This window comes from Podarcis muralis, chromosome 14 (assembly GCF_964188315.1).
Source record: "Podarcis muralis chromosome 14, rPodMur119.hap1.1, whole genome shotgun sequence".
NCBI lineage: Eukaryota > Metazoa > Chordata > Lepidosauria > Squamata > Lacertidae > Podarcis > Podarcis muralis.
This window is the reverse complement of record NC_135668.1, coordinates 55295253-55314898: the sequence shown is the minus strand read 5'-3', so window position 1 is coordinate 55314898 and position 19646 is coordinate 55295253. Positions and strand designations below refer to the sequence as shown.

Here is a 19646-nt window from a genome sequence, read left to right as displayed (position 1 = left end):
AGAATGAGCTGTTTAACCAATCAAAAAGTGCTTTCTGTAACCACACAGCAATATATAGTTGAACATTCCTATCTTAGCATATTAAACCCCTATAACGAACATTAATCCCTCCCCCAATGGCCCAGTTGGCTGTTCTCTCCTTGCTTATTTTTATCAGAAAGTAGCGGCAATGGGGAAATCCAGTGGTACCTCGGGGTACAAAGGCTTCGGGTTACAAACTCCGCTAACCCGGAAGTAGTTGCTCCGGGTTGCGAACTTTGCCCCAGGATAAGAACGGAAATTGCACGCCAACGGCACAGCGGCAGCAGGAGGCCCCATTAGCAAAAGTGCACCTCAGGTTAAGAATGGTTTCGGGTTAAGAACGGACCTCCGGAACGAATTAAGCATGTAACCCAAGGTACCACTGTACAAATGGAAAACAAAACTCACTGTTAGAGGTAAATGTAACTGTTATTGGAAAACACAACAGTGTAAAGTGTAACTGTATAACGCATGAAACTACTGAAAGGGCAACTGTAATAACTAGGTTGGGAAATGTAAAAACAGTAATAACCAGAATGTCTCCTTTCTGCAATAGGATTGCAATCTGTCAGCTTTGACAAATTTGACAGATACGCAGTGCCACCTACTGGGTCTACAGCAGAAGCCACCAATTAAACTGCTTTATTGAATGGTTCATTCAGAAAACAGTGCCGTTCATTCATAAATAGGTCTGCTATATTATCGCAGCTACGCCCGGCTCCTTGGTTTTTCTTTCTTCTCTGAAGGAATCACCACATGCACATCCATCAGGTCTGTCCCTGCAACCACAACACAACACAAAACCCACCATTCCTCTGGGAGCCAGCTTTCTCTTCTTCAAGGAGCTGGGAAGGTTCATAAGAACCCAGGTTAGGAACCCTTGCTTAGGAGCCACACTGAGAAGAGCAGGAGAGAACTTCTAACACCTTGCCAACCTTTCGTCCCCCAGTAGAGCCTTTCCCTTGGCTGCTCCCATCACCAGGGACATCTTACTGTCTGCAAGCCCAAGAATGTTTGACCACACAAGAATATAACTGCTCCAAGAATACTGACATAGAACCCAAACCTCACACTGCTGGGTAACTGTGAAAGCCCAAGAAAGATCTGGTATAGTATGTCCCATTGCCCCATAAATAGGTAATAATTAGAACTTAAACCTTCAGATTGTCTCTGTCGCTCACCTTCTAAATTGCCTGATCTCACTGGCTTTTCCATTCTCACCTGCCACAGCCACATGTCTCTTATGTTTCAAGTTGCACCCCTGCATTTAGGCCTTCATTGTCACCTACTGGGTCCCTCACGTTACTTTCCTACCTTTAAATGACAAAATACATTTCTCCATATGCATTTCTCTGCATCTTTACATATAACTAGTCAGATTAAGCTGTTGGTTCATGCAAGAAGGGTTTCCTGAACTGTTTAGAAACACAAATGTCTGGCAAACTCTAATCATTCCACTATTTTGTAAGGAAATGTAATACCCTGTAAAAAAAAAATTAAAAATGAAATACCCTGTATTGCACCTGCAACTGAAGTCTGCATTATTTTAACTTTTTCTCCCTCCCTTTAACTGGTGTACAAGGATACACCAGTTGTTGTTGTTGCTGCTGCTGCTGCTGCTGCTCTTGTTGGTACACTCCTGAGGTCCAAAATCCTGAAAATCATGTCTCCATTGGTGATACTTGAGGGAAAATTGTGATTGAGGAAGAGATTTGGAAAAACTAGGGAGCTCCCTTCAGATTACCAGTTTGCAGATGGACTGCTTACTTACCTGTGACTTGCCATTCCCAGTGCACCACTCAACGAGAAATATGTATGATTATTTTGCTGTTATTATTTTGTCTCACAGAACACAATGCACAATGGAGATAACTGTGGAACCAGTAATTATCTCAAACTGATGGCTTTCATCATTCATCTTGTTAAATCCCATGTCAGACCATGAACACAGTCAGAGTGTAAAAGCATATATTAAATAAATCCTGTGATATTCAGAGCTTCAGTGAGAAATTCTGAACACACAGGTTTTCATGGGTCTGATCTTTGGCACTTTCCCTTAATCAAAGTAATCCAGAGCTATTAAATTGAATATCTCGTAATGCAATTTATAATGGATGAGAAAGAAATCTGTCTTTCTGCATAACTGTTGGACAAGATGAGAGGAGCATTTCTGCTGCTGCTCCTTCTCTTCCTGTGGCTCCAGATGCCTCCAACTGAGTGCAAGGAAGACTCTGAGAGATGCACCATGACAGATCCTTTCCAGTTTCCATACCAGTATTATCAGAGAGGGGACCTGACCATTGGAGGAATTATTAATACTTTTGGCTATGCATCTGAAGAAAAGAATTTCCAGGACCACCCAAACACACAATTCACAGATGAACTTTTGTAAGGAAATCACTCTTATCTGTTCTAGAGTACACTTCTATCTGCTACTATAGGCTACAACTACACCATTTACCCTTTTTTTTTTACACCATACAAACCATGCCATGCTCAGAAAACATTTGACTTTTTTCCATGAATGAAGGTTAAAAATACAGTTTATTCTCTTTATATTCTGATAATAGCATCTTCTCCTATGTTGCTTTATTCCTCATCTGGAGGTTTCTGTCTTCTGCCTCTTCTGCTTTCTCCTCACCTGATCTCATGCTTGATCCTCTTCCTCCCTCTGTGTTTCATTCCACACCAAGGATGGATGGTTTTACTTTGCAGCAAAGCTTGATCCCCACATTCATAATCAGTATCATTCAATCTGTCAGTCACAGATGCTGTGAGACAGGAATATCATAGATTCTGGATTATATTCCCAGCTGTACCGTTTAAACAATATTGAGTAAAGATAACTGAAGTATTGCAAACATATTTTTTTACAAGACAAAGTATCTAACTGAGGTATTTGCAAAGTAGACCAACTGAAATTAATACCTCTAAGTTTGTCTGATCTATTAATCATAAGAGATAAGCAAATAACTTTTATATGTGTGTGTTGCAGGATGTGAATGTTCTGCACAAAATTAATGCTTTTTACTGTTCATACTTTTTAATTGATTTTCTTGCACAATAAAAATTATACATATGAAACCCAAATCGGAAACCAAAATAAACATTGCCAATTTGCTGGGGTTTATAGACCAACTATAGAACATTTTCATGTAATTTTCCCTTAATGTATAACAGGCTGTAAATTTCCATTCTCTCTTCCACAATCTTTCCCATGCCAACATTTGAAAGTTTTTTCCAAAATCAATTCCCCATTTAGTCATAACTTCTTTGACCTCCTTGTCTTTAACTTCCCATTCTAATAGGAGTCTATACATTTTGGATATTACTTTTGTCTTACTTTGTGTTGGATCCTTAGCCACTTTTGATTCTACTGTTGCGAATCCTTTTTTCTTTTTTCTACCTTAAACACCTCATTTAATTGATGTCTGATATCCTCAATTTGAAGCCTCTATGGACTTGAACCTTTTCATATCCCAAGTAAGCATGCCACCCGTAACAATTGTCGAAACCCTCCAAATCTAGTAAATCAGAGTTCTACAATAACATCCATTCCATTAACCGACATAAACAGGCAGCATCGTTTCGGGTCCAGCAATGCAAATCCCCCTCTTTCCTTACTATATATTAATAATTTGTGTTTTATCCTGGGTTTTTCATATTGCAAGTTAAATCTCAATAGGTCTTTCTGCCACCTCTTAAAGCATTCTGTTCCCCTTACCACCGGTATCATTTGAAGCAAAAATATCATCTTTGGGAGAACATTTATCTTTACCATGGATATTCTTCCCCAGAGCATCAATTTTAGTCTGTTCCATATTTCCAGGTCTTTTTAAATTTCCTTCCAGGTTTTAGAGTAGTTGGCATTAAATAAATTGGCGTTGTTATTTGTAATCCAAATTCCTAAATATTTAATCTTATTTACTATTGTTAATCCCAAAATTTTTTGAAGTTCTTTCTCTTGGATTTACATGTTTTTGTTCATCAGCTTTGTTTTATTTATATTCAATTTAAATCCTGCCACTTTCGCAAATTCATATATTCTTTCCAGAGGTTTTTTTTAGGCTCTCTACCAGATTCTCTGTTCTCATAAAATCATCGGCAAATGCCTTTATTTTAAAAGATTTACATCCCACTACTTTTTCTTTTATTTCTTGATCTTTCCTTATTGTGATTGCTAGTGTTTCTAATACCATAATAAACAAGAGTGGTGACAGAGGGCAGCCTCGCCTTGTCCCTTTACTTCTTCTAAAGCCTTCAGTTATTTCATTATTTATACTGAATCTTGCACTCTGATTCTGGTGTATTGTCTCTATACTCTGACTGAATAGCTTTCCAAATCCCATAATTTCTATATATATTTTCATATAACTCCATGATATGTTGTCAAAGGCTTTTTCTGCATCCACACACATCAAAAAGAATTCTTGCTGCAGTTGTTGCATACATCAAAAATCTCCTATCTTTCCTTGGTATCTCTCCTTCTCCTACTATACCTAATAAAAAGGCTTCTGGTTTTTTAACAAAAGTACTTTTAAACATTTTCTTTAATTCATTATATATCATTTCCCAGAAAGCCTTTACCACTTTACATGTGGTGAAAAGTAAAGGTAAATGTTAAGTCCAGTCATGGACGACTCTGGGGTTGAGGCGCTCATCTCGCTTTATTGGCCGAGGGAGCCAACGTACAGCTTCCCGGTCATGTGGCCAGCATGACTAAGCCACTTCTGGCAAACCAGAGCAGCGCACGGAAACACTGTTTACCTTCCCGCCGGAGCGGTACCTATTGATCTACTTGCACTTTGATGTGCTTTCGAACTGCTAGGTTGGCAGGAGCAGGGACTGGACAACGGGAGCTCACCCCATCATGGGGATTCGAACTGCTGACCTTCTGATCAGCAAGCCTACATCGTGGTGAAAAGTACCTTCCTTCTATTTACATTTCCAGCATTCATTAGTTCTTGTTCAATACCATCTATACATCATTTTCAAAAAAAACCTGAATGCTTTTTAGATGCTATATTCCTAAAGCTGACTGAATACTGACCATGGATTTCCATTATCAAGTGTTAGGAAGCACAACGCAGATGAGTTTTTTTTTTGCTTATTTGTGTTATTATTATTTTTGGGAATCCACTGGAAAAAGGCAGAAAAATCACCTTTGTGCTTCAAAGGTAGAAAATCTCAATACCTCTGACAAATTGTACAACTCTTATTAGCTCAACACTCAAAGACTACCAGAATAGCCTCTCCCTGGCGTTTGCTGTGAAAGAAGTCAATGAGAATCCTAACATCGTACCGAATATGAGCTTTGGGTTCCACCTCTATGATAGCTTCGTGAATACAAGGATGACTTATCAGAACACCCTGAAACTTCTGTCCACCACAGAAAGGATTGTCCCCAACTTCAAATGTGACAAGAAAAAAAATATGATTGCTGTTATTGGAGCACTTGACTCTGACATCTCCCTTCACATGACTACAATCTTAGGCATCTACAAGATAGCACAGGTATAATAATAATAATAATAATAATAATAATAATAATAATAATAATATGCCACCCATCTTACTGGGTTGATCCAGCCATTCTGGGTAGCTTCAACCAAGTTATAAAACCACAGTAAAGCATCAGACTTCCTGATACAGGGCTGTTGTTTATTTCCTTGACATCTGTTGGGAGGGTGTTCCACAGGGCGGGTGCCACTACCAAGAATCCCCTCTGCCTTGTTCCCTGTAACTTTGCATCTCACAGTGAGGGAACTGCCGGAAGGCCCTCTGAGCTGGACCTCAGTGGGGATGGAGACGCTCCTTCAGGTATAGTGGGCCGAGGCTGTTTAGGGCTTTAAAGGTCAGCACCAACACTTGGAATTGTGCTCAGAGACATACTGGGAGCCAACGTCAATACTTTAGGACTGGTTTTATATGGTCTCAGCAACCACTCCCAGTCACCAGTCTGGCTGCTGCATTCTGGATTAATCGCAGTTTCCAGGTCACCTTCCAAGGCAGCCCCATGTAGTGTGTATTGCAGTAGTCCAAGCAGGAGATAGTATGTGAGCTGTGAAGCTTTCCTGCCTCTGGTACAATAATTATCTTCTGGTTCTCCATACCTCCTTTGATGTTGGTTCATTTTTCTGAAAAAGGAAGTGTGCAAGAAAAATACATAACTGATACACAAATGTATTACTTTGCACATTTTTTGGTAAAAAGATCGTACTTGGAAAATAAAAATAAAAAGGTCTCTCACTGATATTGATGGTCTCCATTTGGTGCAGGGAGCTCTGCAGTCGTGGTTGGAAGGGCTTTGGTGCTCACCTGACTTCCTGTCACAAGTGTCACTGCAGCTCGTCTGGAAGGAGGGAGGGAAAGGGAGAGAGAGGGAGGTTGGTGCAATGCAAATGCACCAGTAGGAATCCTCCTTCCAGGAAGCTGCACACCAGGGATGTCCCTTGTCCATGTGTTGCCCACTAGCCCCAGCCTCTATAAGTCAACGGTCAAGGATGACCACTTGGAGTCCAGGAAGTTCAGGAGGGCCATAGCTTCCTCACTCTGGAAATGAACCATGATGTCCAGGTATAAAGGAGTTTCTGGGCAAACAAGCCATCCACACTTTTGTTGAGCTTTACTTTTTTCCTTCCAAAGAAGCAGAACTTGTAGGAAAATGTCCAGAGCTTCCACTAGTTTAGTGGTGTATTTCACCACAAACTAAAGGAAAACGTGAAGTCTTTATTTTGTTCCCTTCCCAAGTAGTTGCAATCAAACTAAACTAAATACTCTGTGGGGAGGGGGATGCAAAATAATCAACCAATGTAGAGGAAAAATAAGAAAATGAATTTTCCTCAAATGTCTGATGCTTTCCATAAAATTAGTTGACCTTATCTAGTACCTTACCTCAAAAGAGTAGTTAATCAAAAGGGCAATTCTGGGAAGAAATTACAGTATTGTTGGAATTAGGGAACAGAAGAATTGAGCATTTCATCCTCATAGATCTAATATCACTTAAGAAATATTTCACTTTCTACATACTTCATTATAAACGATAAACCTGACCAAGATGTTGTGACTGATGAGTAATGGATTCAGGGTTTTATGTCCTAACACTTGCTTAGAAGACATCTGAGAAAGATTTTAATGTTTGATGTTTTATTGTGTTATTAATGTTCTTTTCGGAGACACCCAGAGTGGGCAGGGTATGTATAAATAAATAAATAAATAAATAAATAAATAAATAAATAAAATTATTACTAGCATTGGTATTATTATTACATTCATTTAAATTCCTCGATATAAAAAACTAAAGAATATATATTTTACCTTCAATAAATTCTCATGGCTTCCACTTCAGGCAGTTATGTGGGATGAATCCTAATCCTTTGCTATAACTCTCCCATTTTTGTGAGATTGATTTCTTCCTTAGATTGCTTATTGTGCATTAGCTCCAGTGAGGAGGACTGAGTTGCAGCTCCAAACCTTCTTCCGGACGGTGCCCAATGAGAAATATCAATATGCAGGGATTGTCAAGCTGCTTCTTCATTTCCAATGGACGTGGGTCGGACTTCTTGCTTCAGATGATGAGAATGGAGAGAAGTTTATGCAAATCTTGGAGCCAATGCTTTCCCAGCATGGAGTCTGCACAGCCTTCAAGGAAAAACTACAAGGCTTGTCTCAAGGGATACCACATATTAATCCATTGGAACCCAAACGCTTTTTCCTGATGCTCTCAAAAGTCAATATATTAGTTATATATGCAGAACCTCAGACCACTGGAGGTGTGAAATGGATGATTTATTTTTCTTCATTAGCTGAAGATATTGCAGAGAATTATAAAGGCAGAGTGTGGATTTTGACGGCCCAATGGGCCTTCTCAGCAGATACAATGCAAAGGTATAGTGATATTCAAGTCTTTGATGGTGCCCTGTCTTTTGCAATTCACACAGAAAAAGTCCAGGGATTTAAAGAATTCCTTCAGACCCTAAACCCCAATTCTCCAAATGGAGATGGGTTCCTCCAGGCTTTTTGGGAAAAGACATTCGACTGCTTATTTTCTGATTCCAATGACCCCAATGACAGCAGAGACACATGCACTGGCAAAGAGAGTCTGGAGAGCCTTCCTGGGCATATTTTTGAAATGACCATGACTGGTCAAAGTTACAGTACCTATAATGCGGTTTATGCCATTGCATATACTTTGCACAAGATTCTCTCATCCAGACCAAAACACAGAATGACGTCAGGCAGAGGTGGACTCCATCCTTCCAAACTGCAACCTTCGCAGGTAAGATTTCATATTCAGAATAAATCTTTCCTTGGGGCTAATCTGATGGATGATGGCACACAGTCCATAGACTGAATACACATGGAAGAAAAACACCTCTCACAGCATTTACCTCTCCCCCACAAAACAAATGTTCTTTTCGGTGCTTCCCAGTTTTCTCTTGCCTTCAAGTTGGAGTCAGTATCAATATATTCAATGTACTTCCCCTTCAAGTTGCAGAAGTGGAAGTATCTCCTCCTGCACTTCCTCAAACAGAAATGCCCCCTCTTTGTAGAACTCAACAATGTTGTGGAAGGAGCTGCATGTTCTGCTGTCCTATATGTTTGTGATGCTGATATGTCAGGAGTGGTGAAGAAGGAGGCATGTTAAAGTGGGCTACATGGTGTGTTAATATCAGAAAGATGGTTTGTCTTTATCCTGGAAGAATCTCTCCAGTACTTCCCTTGGGCAGCATTTAGGTTTGTTTCTACCCATGACTGCAACACTATTAAGTCCAACAACAACAATCTTCTAGAGCCAGCAGTTGTTTCTGCACCAAAGAAGAACTTATATGCTATTTTCAAATGTCTGGTCAATTTCTTAACATGCTCCTGGAATGTTCCTTTTTTACAGGAGGCCCACAATTTACGCTCACTTTACATATGGGATTGCAACCTCATGTTGGTGGGGAAAAGTAAATAAACAATGGACAGCAGGGAAAACTCACCATTACCTGCTCTCTATTTCTTTCCCCCCTTCCTCCTGCCCTCCCAGAAGGTCTTCCTTTCTTACCAGGCTCTCAGAAGGTCCAGGAAGGGCTCTGGGTGTGCAGCCCTCCCCCTTGTTACTGGGCTCTGGGAAGGAGGCATGAGGGCGCTTCCCTCCCAAAGCCAGGGGAGCAGGGCAGTGCACTCCATACCAGCCTCAGGGAAGGAGACACAAGGCCACTCGGTGTGCCCCAGAGCCCAGGAAAGAAGGTGCCCCCTTGCTTCCTAGGCTGTTGAGAGGTCCTGAAGGGCTCTGGGAGCATCCCTGGGTCCTCCTGCAAGCTTCCCAGAGCATAGGAAGCATCTTTCTGCCTTGTGGAGGGCAGTTCCAGGGGCTCCTGACTTTGCACGATTCTACCTTTGCTCATGGACCCCCAGAGCTGAACCCTCAAATACTAAAGTGTCAGACCTCTGAAATTGATTGATTGGTTTGACGTGACCCCCGCTAATTGATTTGCGATCCCCAATTAGCTATTTATGGCCGCCCGGCACGCCTCCGCTCCGAGCTCTCAGTCACGCCTCAGCAGAGTTGAACACAGCGGTGAAAAACTGTCACGTAGCTTGGCTTAGCTTCCGACAAACACACAAAGAGTCCAGGTTTGTCTCTTTCAGTCCTTTATTCCGACATTCCCCAGAAAACTCCTGGGCTTCTCGCAGCCATGACCTTCCCTCTCAAAAGACCGAGAGGAACAGCAAACTCCTCCCAAACTCCTCCCAGCTTCGAAAACTGACATCAGAATGTTGAGGCATCATGGGAATAACTTAACCTGTTAAGTTCCAAACCCCATACCCCCCCTTGCCGAACATTCTGACAAGACCTTTTTGAGTTCAACACCTTTCCCTTTGCCTTGTGCCTCTTTCCAGCATCTTTCCCCGGCACCTGTTGAACCCCTTCAACACTCCCAGAATCACACTGTGCGAAATATACCCACGCACTTGTGGCTTGATACATTTCAGGTGGAATACCCTTTGTTGTGCGACTGGACCTTCTAGGCACAAACTCAGATGTTACCTCTGACTCACCGCCACCAGAAGGTGTGTCTTCAGCATCACGGGATTCCCCCTCTGACTTAAAGCGTTTTCGAATCCTCTCCATTACACTCACAGGAGAACTGGGCTCGCTTTTGGGTGTTCCCTTAACATCTTGTGGAGAAGCTACAGATACCTCCTCCTGTTCCTGACTTTGGTCAGTGACCTGATCGTCATCATCGGATTCTGAACCCTGACCGTGGACCTGGTCCTCATCACCGGGATCAGCCTCTACCTCCCTTTCCTCCTCAGAATCAGACAGACATTCTGAGAGCACATCACGCATGACAGCAGTTTTTGACCTTTTATCCTGCTCATAGAACTCAGCGTGTTTACTGATCAGCACCTTACTCTGATCACCTGATGGATATGCAAACCTCCATGCACGTGCTTCTGGCTCATACCCGCAGAAGATCGTTTTCCGGAACTTGGATCCATCTGGCCCCTGCAAAGCAGTAGGTACCGGCACAGATGCACTTGCACCAAACATACGCAGAAAATGAATCTGGGGTTTCCTGCCATGCAGCAACCCAAAGGGTGTGTCACCTACCAGTGAATTGTAGGTACGATTCCAGGTGAAGCCCACATACTTGATTGCCTCCAGCCAAAACCTTGGAGGTAACCCAGAATCTGCCAGCATCACCTGGGCAGCCTTAACGAGAGCCTCACTTCTCAGCTCTGCCACCCCCCTCTGATTGGGTGAAGTCACTGTGTGACGTATCCCTTTCTTGTGAAAGAATTTCTGCAAAGCAGACCCTGTAAATTGAGCTCCTCTATCACTGGTGACTGCTTGCACTCTGGTGGAAAACCTTTGTTCCACCTCCTCAATCCATCCTTTGATCAGCTGTGCTGCATCATCCTTGGATTTGAGACCATGGGTCCAGGAGTTCTGCGTAAAATTATCCTGCACCGTCAGAAGAAACCTTGCACCTCCCAGACTCGCTTCCTTTACAGGACCCCACAAATCTATGTGGACCAGTTCAAAAGGTTCTGTGGTTACCCTCTCCACTTTTGGATAACTGCATCCTCTTACCTTTGCAAGTTTGCAAGTTTCACATTTTACAGCACATCCACATTCTGTAATTTCACAACCTTTGGAAACCTCAGGCAGCACCTCTAGTTCTTCTAGAGAACCATGAGCTGTTCTTGCATGCCTCGCATGTGCACATGTCACATGATTGTTGATTTCAGCACGTAGAGCCTGTGCTTTCCCAACCTTCCCCTCACCCTCCAGAGGTGATTTAAGAACAAAGAGGTCATTCTGCCCCTTTTTAACCTTGGCAAATATCCTCCCTCCTTTGGAGATTGTGCAGACAGCATCTTCGAAACAAACCTTAAACCCCTTTTTCAACAAATAAGGTACAGATAAAAGACAGTGGTGCATCCCAGGAACGGTACAACACTCCAACGACTCCTGTAAAGCAAACACATGCACATTCACAGACTTAGTTACATTCTTTTTCTGTCCATTTGCAAACAGTACAGTTTTCCCAGCCGGAATTGCCGTGCAATTCCACATCTCGACAGCAGGGGTCTCTGGAATCAAATTGCAGTTCGCTGCAGAGTCTATTACAAAACAAAGCTCTGAGCCTGTCCCACAGCTGTCCTCAGACAAAGCCAGACTAGCTGTTAGTTGATAAGCCTCCTCATGTTGTTTTCCACGTCCTTCTCTTGCGTTCCCACGCTGGCCTCCTCTTCCAGACTGGTTGCCATGGAAACCCGACTGATTCCCATGTGAAGTGTCCTTGAAACATTCCTGTGCAGCTGCCCTAGCTCTTTGTGGACAGTCTCTTTTGAAATGATTGTGAGATCCACACACGTAGCATCGACGAGTGGAAAAAGCCCGAACAGAGCTCTCATCTGGCCTGGCCCCCCCTTGCTTCCGGTGGAGCTCCTTGCGCCAGACTTGCTCTCCCTTACGCGTCTCTCCTGTTCGTCAGTCAAGCGTCCTGTGACAGAGTCAAATCCTGCGGACTCATAGACTCCAAAGTTAGACATAAATTGTCATAACTTTTGTCCAGAGAGCTGAGCAAAATATAAACCTTCAGCTCATCTGTAAAGTTAACCTGCAACAGCCGCAGCTCATTAAACACAGAGAGCATCTCTGTAACATGCTGTCTTATGTCCCCACCTGGACGCAGCTTCATCTCAAACAAACGCCTGGTGGTGTGGATTTTTGCACCAGCCGTGGTCCTGTGGTGCACTCTTTCCAAAGCAGTATAAGCTTCATGCGCAGTGTCCAAACCCTCCACATGGGGCAACTGTGAGCCCTCCAAACTGAGCACTATGGCTCCCAGGGCTTTCTGATTTTTTCTCTGCGAAGCATGCGCATTTGCAATGTCTGCAGCCGAAGCTCCGGCGGCTGGTGGAGGCAGTGGAGGCCCTAAGACCGCCTCCCACAGACCCTTGGCTACCAGCCAGGCCTTCAGCTTTCGACTCCATTCCGCCCAATTCTGGCCGTTTAATTTTTCAAAAGGCACGGAGAATGAATCATGGCCGTCCGCCATCTTCTTCCGTTCTCCCAAGGGGCCCCAAGCTGTACTCACAAATTACAAGCTCCTCCGGCACCCATCCGTGGAGAAACGATTCCGTGGAGAAACGATTCCTTGCTGCTCTCAGCTCTCAGCTCCGCAGCTCTCTTTTGCCTCTTAGCAACAGGCAAATATCTCACCACCTTCTGCCGTAGCTCCGTTGCTCTAAACCGCAACTTCAAAGCTCCAGTGATAGCTTTACGATCGGTGATTAAGCTCCATAACCTCTGAAATTGATTGATTGGTTTGACGTGACCCCCGCTAATTGATTTGCGATCCCCAATTAGCTATTTATGGCCGCCTGGCACGCCTCCGCTCCGAGCTCTCAGTCACGCCTCAGCAGAGTTGAACACAGTGGTGAAAAACTGTCACGTAGCTTGGCTTAGCTTCCGACAAACACACAAAGAGTCCAGGTTTGTCTCTTTCAGTCCTTTATTCCGACATTCCCCAGAAAACTCCTGAGCTACTCGCAGCCATGACCTTCCCTCTCAAAAGACCGAGAGGAACAGCAAACTCCTCCCAAACTCCTCCCAGCTTCGAAAACTGACATCAGAATGTTGAGGCATCATGGGAATAACTTAACCTGTTAAGTTCCAAACCCCATAAGACCAACTGTACTTCCAAGAAATCCATATGTGCTCCAATGTTGGACCACACCATTTTTTCAGTCCTTTCCAATATGTGACATATATGGATTGATACTTTTTCCTTTCTAAAACCAATAAAGCTTTTCCCTTCTTTACTTTTTGAACTTTGCCTTGATTGATACTTTTCCTTTGCTTTGTTTTCTTCTGTTTAGCTTCCCTCTTTCCTGAGGAGCATCTCCTTCAACAACAGTGCTGGGGACTTTGTGTCTTTTGATGAGAATGGGGAATTGGCAGCTGGATTTGACGTTATTAACTGGGTTACTTTCCCCAACCAAACCTTCTCGCGAGTGAAAGTAGGAAAGGTAGAACCACAGGAATTGCACTATGTGGACTTCAGCATGGATGAAGAAGCCATCACATGGCACAAAGCATTCAATCAGGTGGGAGTTGACTCTTGGTTTTGTAAAAAGAGAGCATTTTTCTTAATATTATGAATACAAATACAAGAATAAGTAAGGAGAGTAAGGTCTCCTGCCAGGCTTAACTAGGTCACATTAATGTCAGAGTACAGTGGTACCTCAGGTTACAGACTGCACTAACTCAGAAATAGTACCTCAGGTTAAGAACTTTGCTTCAGGATAAGAACAGAAATCGTGCAGCAGCGATTTTCCTCTCCTGAGGAAAAGCCCGCAAGAGCCGTGCGGAGCTTGTGTGCAGCTTTTGGGGGCTTTTCCTGCCTGCCTCCCCCCTGCATTTGCTCCATAAGACGCACACACATTTCCCCTTACTTTTTAGGAGGGGGAAAGTGCACCTTATGGAGCAAAAAATACAGTAAATATTGGGAGTGAAGCAGAAGGGAAACTGAATGGAAATAGAACAGTGAAAAACCACCAATTCTGAAATAAAGGGAGTTGGCTGAGCGGGCAGAATAGGAAACATATACATTTGACATTAGGCTAAGAGGAACACAACAAGACCAAAACTGTTCTTTCACAAATGGGAAAATTGCCATCCCCGTGTCTTCTGAGAAATCAGTCTTGCTTGGTTTCATAGGATTTACTCTTACACAGGGACTCAGGTGGTGCTGTGGTCTACACCACTGAGCCCCTTGTTCATCAGAAGGTCAGCAATTCAAATCTACACAACAGGGTGAGCTCCCGTTGCTCTGTTCCAGCTCCTGCCAACCTAGCAGTTTGAAAGCATACCAGTGCAAGCAGATAAATATGTACCGCTGTGGTGGGAAGGTAAACAGCATTTCTGTGCACTCTGGTTTCTGTCACGGTGTTCTGTTGCACCAGTAGCGGTTTAGTTCTGCTGGCCACATGACCCGGAAACTATCTGTGGACAAATGCTGGCTCCCTGGGCCTGAAAAGGGAGATGAGCGCTGCACCCCAGAGTTGCCTTTGGCTGGACTTTGGCTGGACCATCCAGGGGTCCTTGACCTTCCCTTTCCCTTTACAGTGGTACCTTGGGTTAAGAACTTAATTCGTTCCGGAGGTCCATTCTTAACCTGAAACTGTTTTTAACCTGAAACACCACTTTAGCTAATGGGGTGCGCGCTGACCCCTCTCACTCTCCAGGCTTCCAAGGTAGCCGCCTGAAGGCAACTGAACTTACTTCGAACAGCACCTTGTTTTAGAGGGAGAGAACAAGAAAAGAAAAATTCTCCCCCTCTCTGCGCAGCACCTCCTGCCGCTTTGCTGAAGGGGCGCTGGGCAGAGAGGGGGAGATTTTTTTTTCCTTGTTCTCCCCCTCTAAAACAAGGTGCATCCTATGGTCGGGTGCATCCTGTACAGCGAAAAATATGGTATATTATAATTTATTCACGCATACACCACCATTCTGGAATAAGGTAATCTGCCCAATGATCTCATCTCTTTGGTTCAAACTGTGCTCTTTACCATGCAAAGGGAGCTTCCTCTTCTCCTCTCTTTCTGGCTAGGTGCTGCCCCTTGGTTTGTGCAATGATCGGTGCCAGCCAGGCTACAGCCGGAAAAAGAAGGAGGGGTCGCCATTTTGTTGCTATGACTGTGCTTCATGTCCAGATGGGATGATTTCAAACCAAATGGGTAGGAGACATCATCTGCTCTTTTATAAAATGCTTTCTAATCTATTTCAACAGATGCCCCTTAAAAACAATTCAGTACTCCCAAACAGGACAGCAGTTGCACTCAGATCTGGAACAAAGAAGACAGACACAGAGAGTTGGGCAAACGAGAGCCACAACTTTAACCTTTCCAAAGTAGACCTGTTGAAATTGGCATGCTCTCTGCCTGCTCTCCACTAGCCACAGCTTGCGAAGTCAGGGAAGACTTCCCTAACACTCCATCCCCAAAATTTTTGGGGCGAGAGCCAGAAACACAAAATCAAATGTTGCTCCTGCAAGATATCATGGTGGACTTCTCACTTTTCAGCAGAGATGACCGTTTGCTTTTTTTAATGGCACCATATTAACAGTCGTCAATACTTTGCTTCCAAAATTCCTGGTGATGTGATTGATACCACCTATATGGTTTATTGGTTGGACAGTGTTCTCAAAGCCACAAACATGAGTCTGACCAAACTGCGGGAGGCAGTGGAAGACAGGAGTGCCTGGCGTGCTCTGGTCCATGGGGTCACAAAGAGTCGGACACGACTAAACGACTAAACAACAACATATGGTTTATAAAGAAAAAATACCCGTTGCATTTTACTGGTTTCCACTTATCTCTGATACTTGTTTCCAACTAATTAGTGGCTCAGAATTGTGTGTTAGGAGCAGAAGCAATATTTCTTTCAAATGAAAGTTGAAATGTCATTGGAGATGGAGGAATCTATTTCATTACAACAAAAAAAAGGTTGACTTGTTTACTCAAACTCATATATCATTTATTTGACTTTTTTAGATTCGGATTATTGTTTCAAATGCCAAGAAGGACAATTTCCAAACCACAACAGAGATCAATGCATTCCCAAGAGCCAACATTTTCTTTCCTACACAGAACCTTTGGGATTCACATTAGCTGCCTTAGCTCTGCTCTTCACTCTTGTCACAGCCTTGGTCCTTGGCGTCTTCTCTAAGAACGGGGACACTCCCATTGTCAAAGCCAACAACCGGGACCTCACCTACACTCTGCTCCTTGCCCTCTTGCTCTGCTTCCTCTGCTCCTTGCTCTTCATTGGCCAGCCTCACCCAGTCAGCTGCTCTTTACGACAAACGGCCTTTGGCATCATCTTCTCCATTGCGGTGTCTTGTGTCTTGGCCAAAACCATCACGGTGGTTCTGGCCTTCATGGCCACCAGACCAGGATCCAGGGTGAGGAAATGGGTGGGGAAATCTCTGGCCAACTCTGTTCTTCTGGGTTGCTGCTCACTTCAAGCCAGTATTTGTGCTGTTTGGCTCTGTACGGCTCCTCCCTTCCCAGATGTGGACATGAACTCTCTGGCAGAGGAAATCATCCTGGAATGCAACGAAGGCTCTGCCCCCATGTTTTATTGTGTCCTGGGGTACCTGGGATTCCTGGCCATGGTCAGCTTCACGGTGGCTTTCCTGGCCAGGAAGTTGCCAGACAGTTTCAACGAAGCCAAGTTCATCACTTTCAGCATGTTGGTGTTCTGCAGCGTTTGGCTGTCCTTTGTTCCCTCTTATCTGAGCACCAAAGGAAAGCAGATGGTGGCTGTGGAGATCTTCTGCATCTTGGCCTCCAGTGCAGGGTTGCTCGCTTGCATCTTCTTCCCCAAATTGTACATAATCATTCTGAGGTCCGACTTGAACAGCAAAGACCACTTGATTCTGAGGAGCAAATAACAGTAAACTTGCATTGATGCCTTTAATTCTTGCATTATGAGAAAATACAGACATTTGTTGGAAGAAAACGGCCAAGGAAATCCCTTGCGTGTCTCTATTATTCCTTTTTTCATACTCCATTTTTTCGCCCCCTCTCGTCATTGTCTATTTATATACAGCATTTTTCACAATCTGTGCTCAAAGTGGTTCACATAGAAATCTAAGTCTAAACACAGTGATACATAAGAACAAAAATATAATTTGCTGGATCTGGCCCATGATGCATTTAGTCCAGCATCCTGTTCTCACAGGTGCCAACCAGATTATCATTAATATTATTTTTTCAATTTGTATACCATCCATCGTTTATGGTTATGGTTATGGTTATGGTTATGGTTATAGTTACTGTTCCCCGTCCCTTTGATTGGGTTGTCCCAGGCACTCTTGGTGGCTTCCAACATATATAAAAATATAATAAAGCATTACACATTAGAAGGCTTCTCGATACTGAGCTACCTTCAGATGTCTTCTAAGGATATATAGATATTCTTCTCCTTGACATCTTTCAGGGGGGCATTTCACAGGGAAGTGCCACTACTGAGAAGGCCCTCTGCCTGGTTCCCTGTAATTTCACTTCTCATAGCATCAGGGACTCACCAGAGGAGGAATGGTGGAGCCTGCCTCCCCAGCCTGACCCCTCCAGGGAGGGGGGAGAGGAAGACAGTGTAGATTTACAACAGGGGTTTGAGGGAAGTCACAGCTCAGAGGCAGATGAGGGAGAAAGCTGGGAAATAATGGGAGCAGATGAGGAGGAAGCAGCAGGGGGCAACAGCTGACAGATACAGTGTCTTTAGAAAGTATTCCAGACCCACTTCTCTCCCAGAACCTGGCGAGTCTTGAAAGTAGGAGAGCAAAGAGCTTTAAAAGACAGGGGGCACGTGGTAGCACCCGTAGGAGTGAAAAATGAGAACGTGGGAGAAACAGGGGTGGAGATTCACTCTGGACAACACCATTATCCAAGAGGCTGGGTTCTATAGCCTCTCTCTGTAAATACTGAAAATGGTAAGAAACATTCCCTTGTCTTTGTACGTTCCTGGCAACCAGCTGAGAGTTGCTGACAGCAGATGGACATGCAATGAGGGAACTGCCAGAAGGCCGTCAGAGCTGGAGCTCAGTGTCCAGGCTGAACAGTGGAGGCTCCTTCAGATATACACCCATAGATCTCAGGGTTGTTCACAACATGGAGTTGCAATATTAAAACCACAAACTATATAATAACGTTAAGAACAACAACAATCCAATTATCTCCCCTTCCACAACACATTTTAAAGGGCGCTGGAGGTCAACCAGCCTAAGGCCTGCTTGAAGAGGAAGGTTTTTGCCTTCTAGTCTAACCTAGAGGTTACCAGAGCAAAGACAACATTAGTGAGGCTTTACCTGGCCATGAGCCAAAGCTGATGGAAGACCATGGAGGCCATCGGAGCCTCAAGCACCAGCCGTTGATCTTGAAGTACCCCAAAGCTGTGAACCTGCTCCTTCAGAGGGGATTCAGCCCCCTCAAGAGCAGACAATCTCCCATCCATCAGGTCTAAGGAACCACCCACAAACTGTGCCTCACTCTTGTCTGGTTTGAGCTTCGGATTTATTGACTCTCATCCTGTCCATTACCAAGACAACAATCCAGCACACAAACTGCCACTCTTTCAGGTGAAAAGGAGTAGTAGAGCTGTGTGTGATCAGCATATTGCTGACAACATGTTCCAAAACTCTAGATAACCCTCCTCAGAAGTCGCATGTAGATGTTAAACAACATTGGAGATAGATGTGAACTCTGCAGAGCCCCACATGGAAGGCTCCCAGGGCCAAGTGACATTCCCCAAGCATCACCCTCTGAAAACAACCATCCAAGGAGGACTTGGAACTGCTAGGAAGAAGTGCTGCTTACCCCCAACTCAGACTGCTGCACAAGGACCCCATAGTTGATAGTATTGCAAAGATCAAAGAGAATTAACAGGGACACATTAACCTCATTTCTCTCCTAACATAGGTTATCATAAAGGTAAAGGGTAAAGGGACCCCTGACAATTAGGTCCAGTCGCAAACAACTCTGGGGTTGCGGTGCTCATCTCGCTTTACTGGCCCAGGAAGCCAGTGTTTGGGAGACAGCTTCCAGTTCACGTGGCCAGCATGACTAAGCCACTTCTGGCGAACCAGAGCAGCACACGGAAAGGCCATTTACTTTCCCCCTGGAGCGGTATCTATTTATCTACTTGCACTTTGATGTGCTTTCGAACTGCTAGGTTGGCAGGAGCAGGGACCGAACAACTGGAGCTCACCCCGTCACAGGGATTTAAACCACCGACCTTCTGATCAGCAAGCCCTGGGCTCTGTGGTTTAACCCACAGTGCCACCCACATCCCATAGGTTATCATAGAAGGCCACAAAAGCCCAAACTGGGCCTAAACCCAGACTTAAAGGGCTCTAGAAAATTGTTTTCATGGCTCTGCCTATCATCACTCGCTCAGGAACCTTGCCCAAGAAGGGGAGATTAGTGACTGGCCAGTCATTCCTTAAGGCTTTCAAGGGAGTGTTTTTTAGGAAGTGGTCTTATCACAGCCTCATCTAAGCAGGCAGGAGCCGTACTCTTGCACAAGGATGCCTTAATTGTTGCAGAGAAGTGATATTGAG

At 44.1% G+C, this 19646-nt stretch overlaps 1 protein-coding gene across 1 annotated transcript; it reads left to right on the top strand.

Moving 5' to 3' along the window:
- The first annotated feature begins 13575 nt into the window (after positions 1-13575).
- Positions 13576-16979, top strand: LOC144325459 (vomeronasal type-2 receptor 26-like). The gene is made up of 3 exons (XM_077918774.1): positions 13576-13632; positions 15135-15261; positions 16078-16979. The coding sequence occupies exons 1-3, from the start codon at positions 13591-13593 to the stop codon at positions 16977-16979; spliced, it is 1071 nt and encodes a 356-aa protein (XP_077774900.1). The 5' UTR covers positions 13576-13590.
- Positions 16980-19646: the final 2667 nt, after the last annotated feature.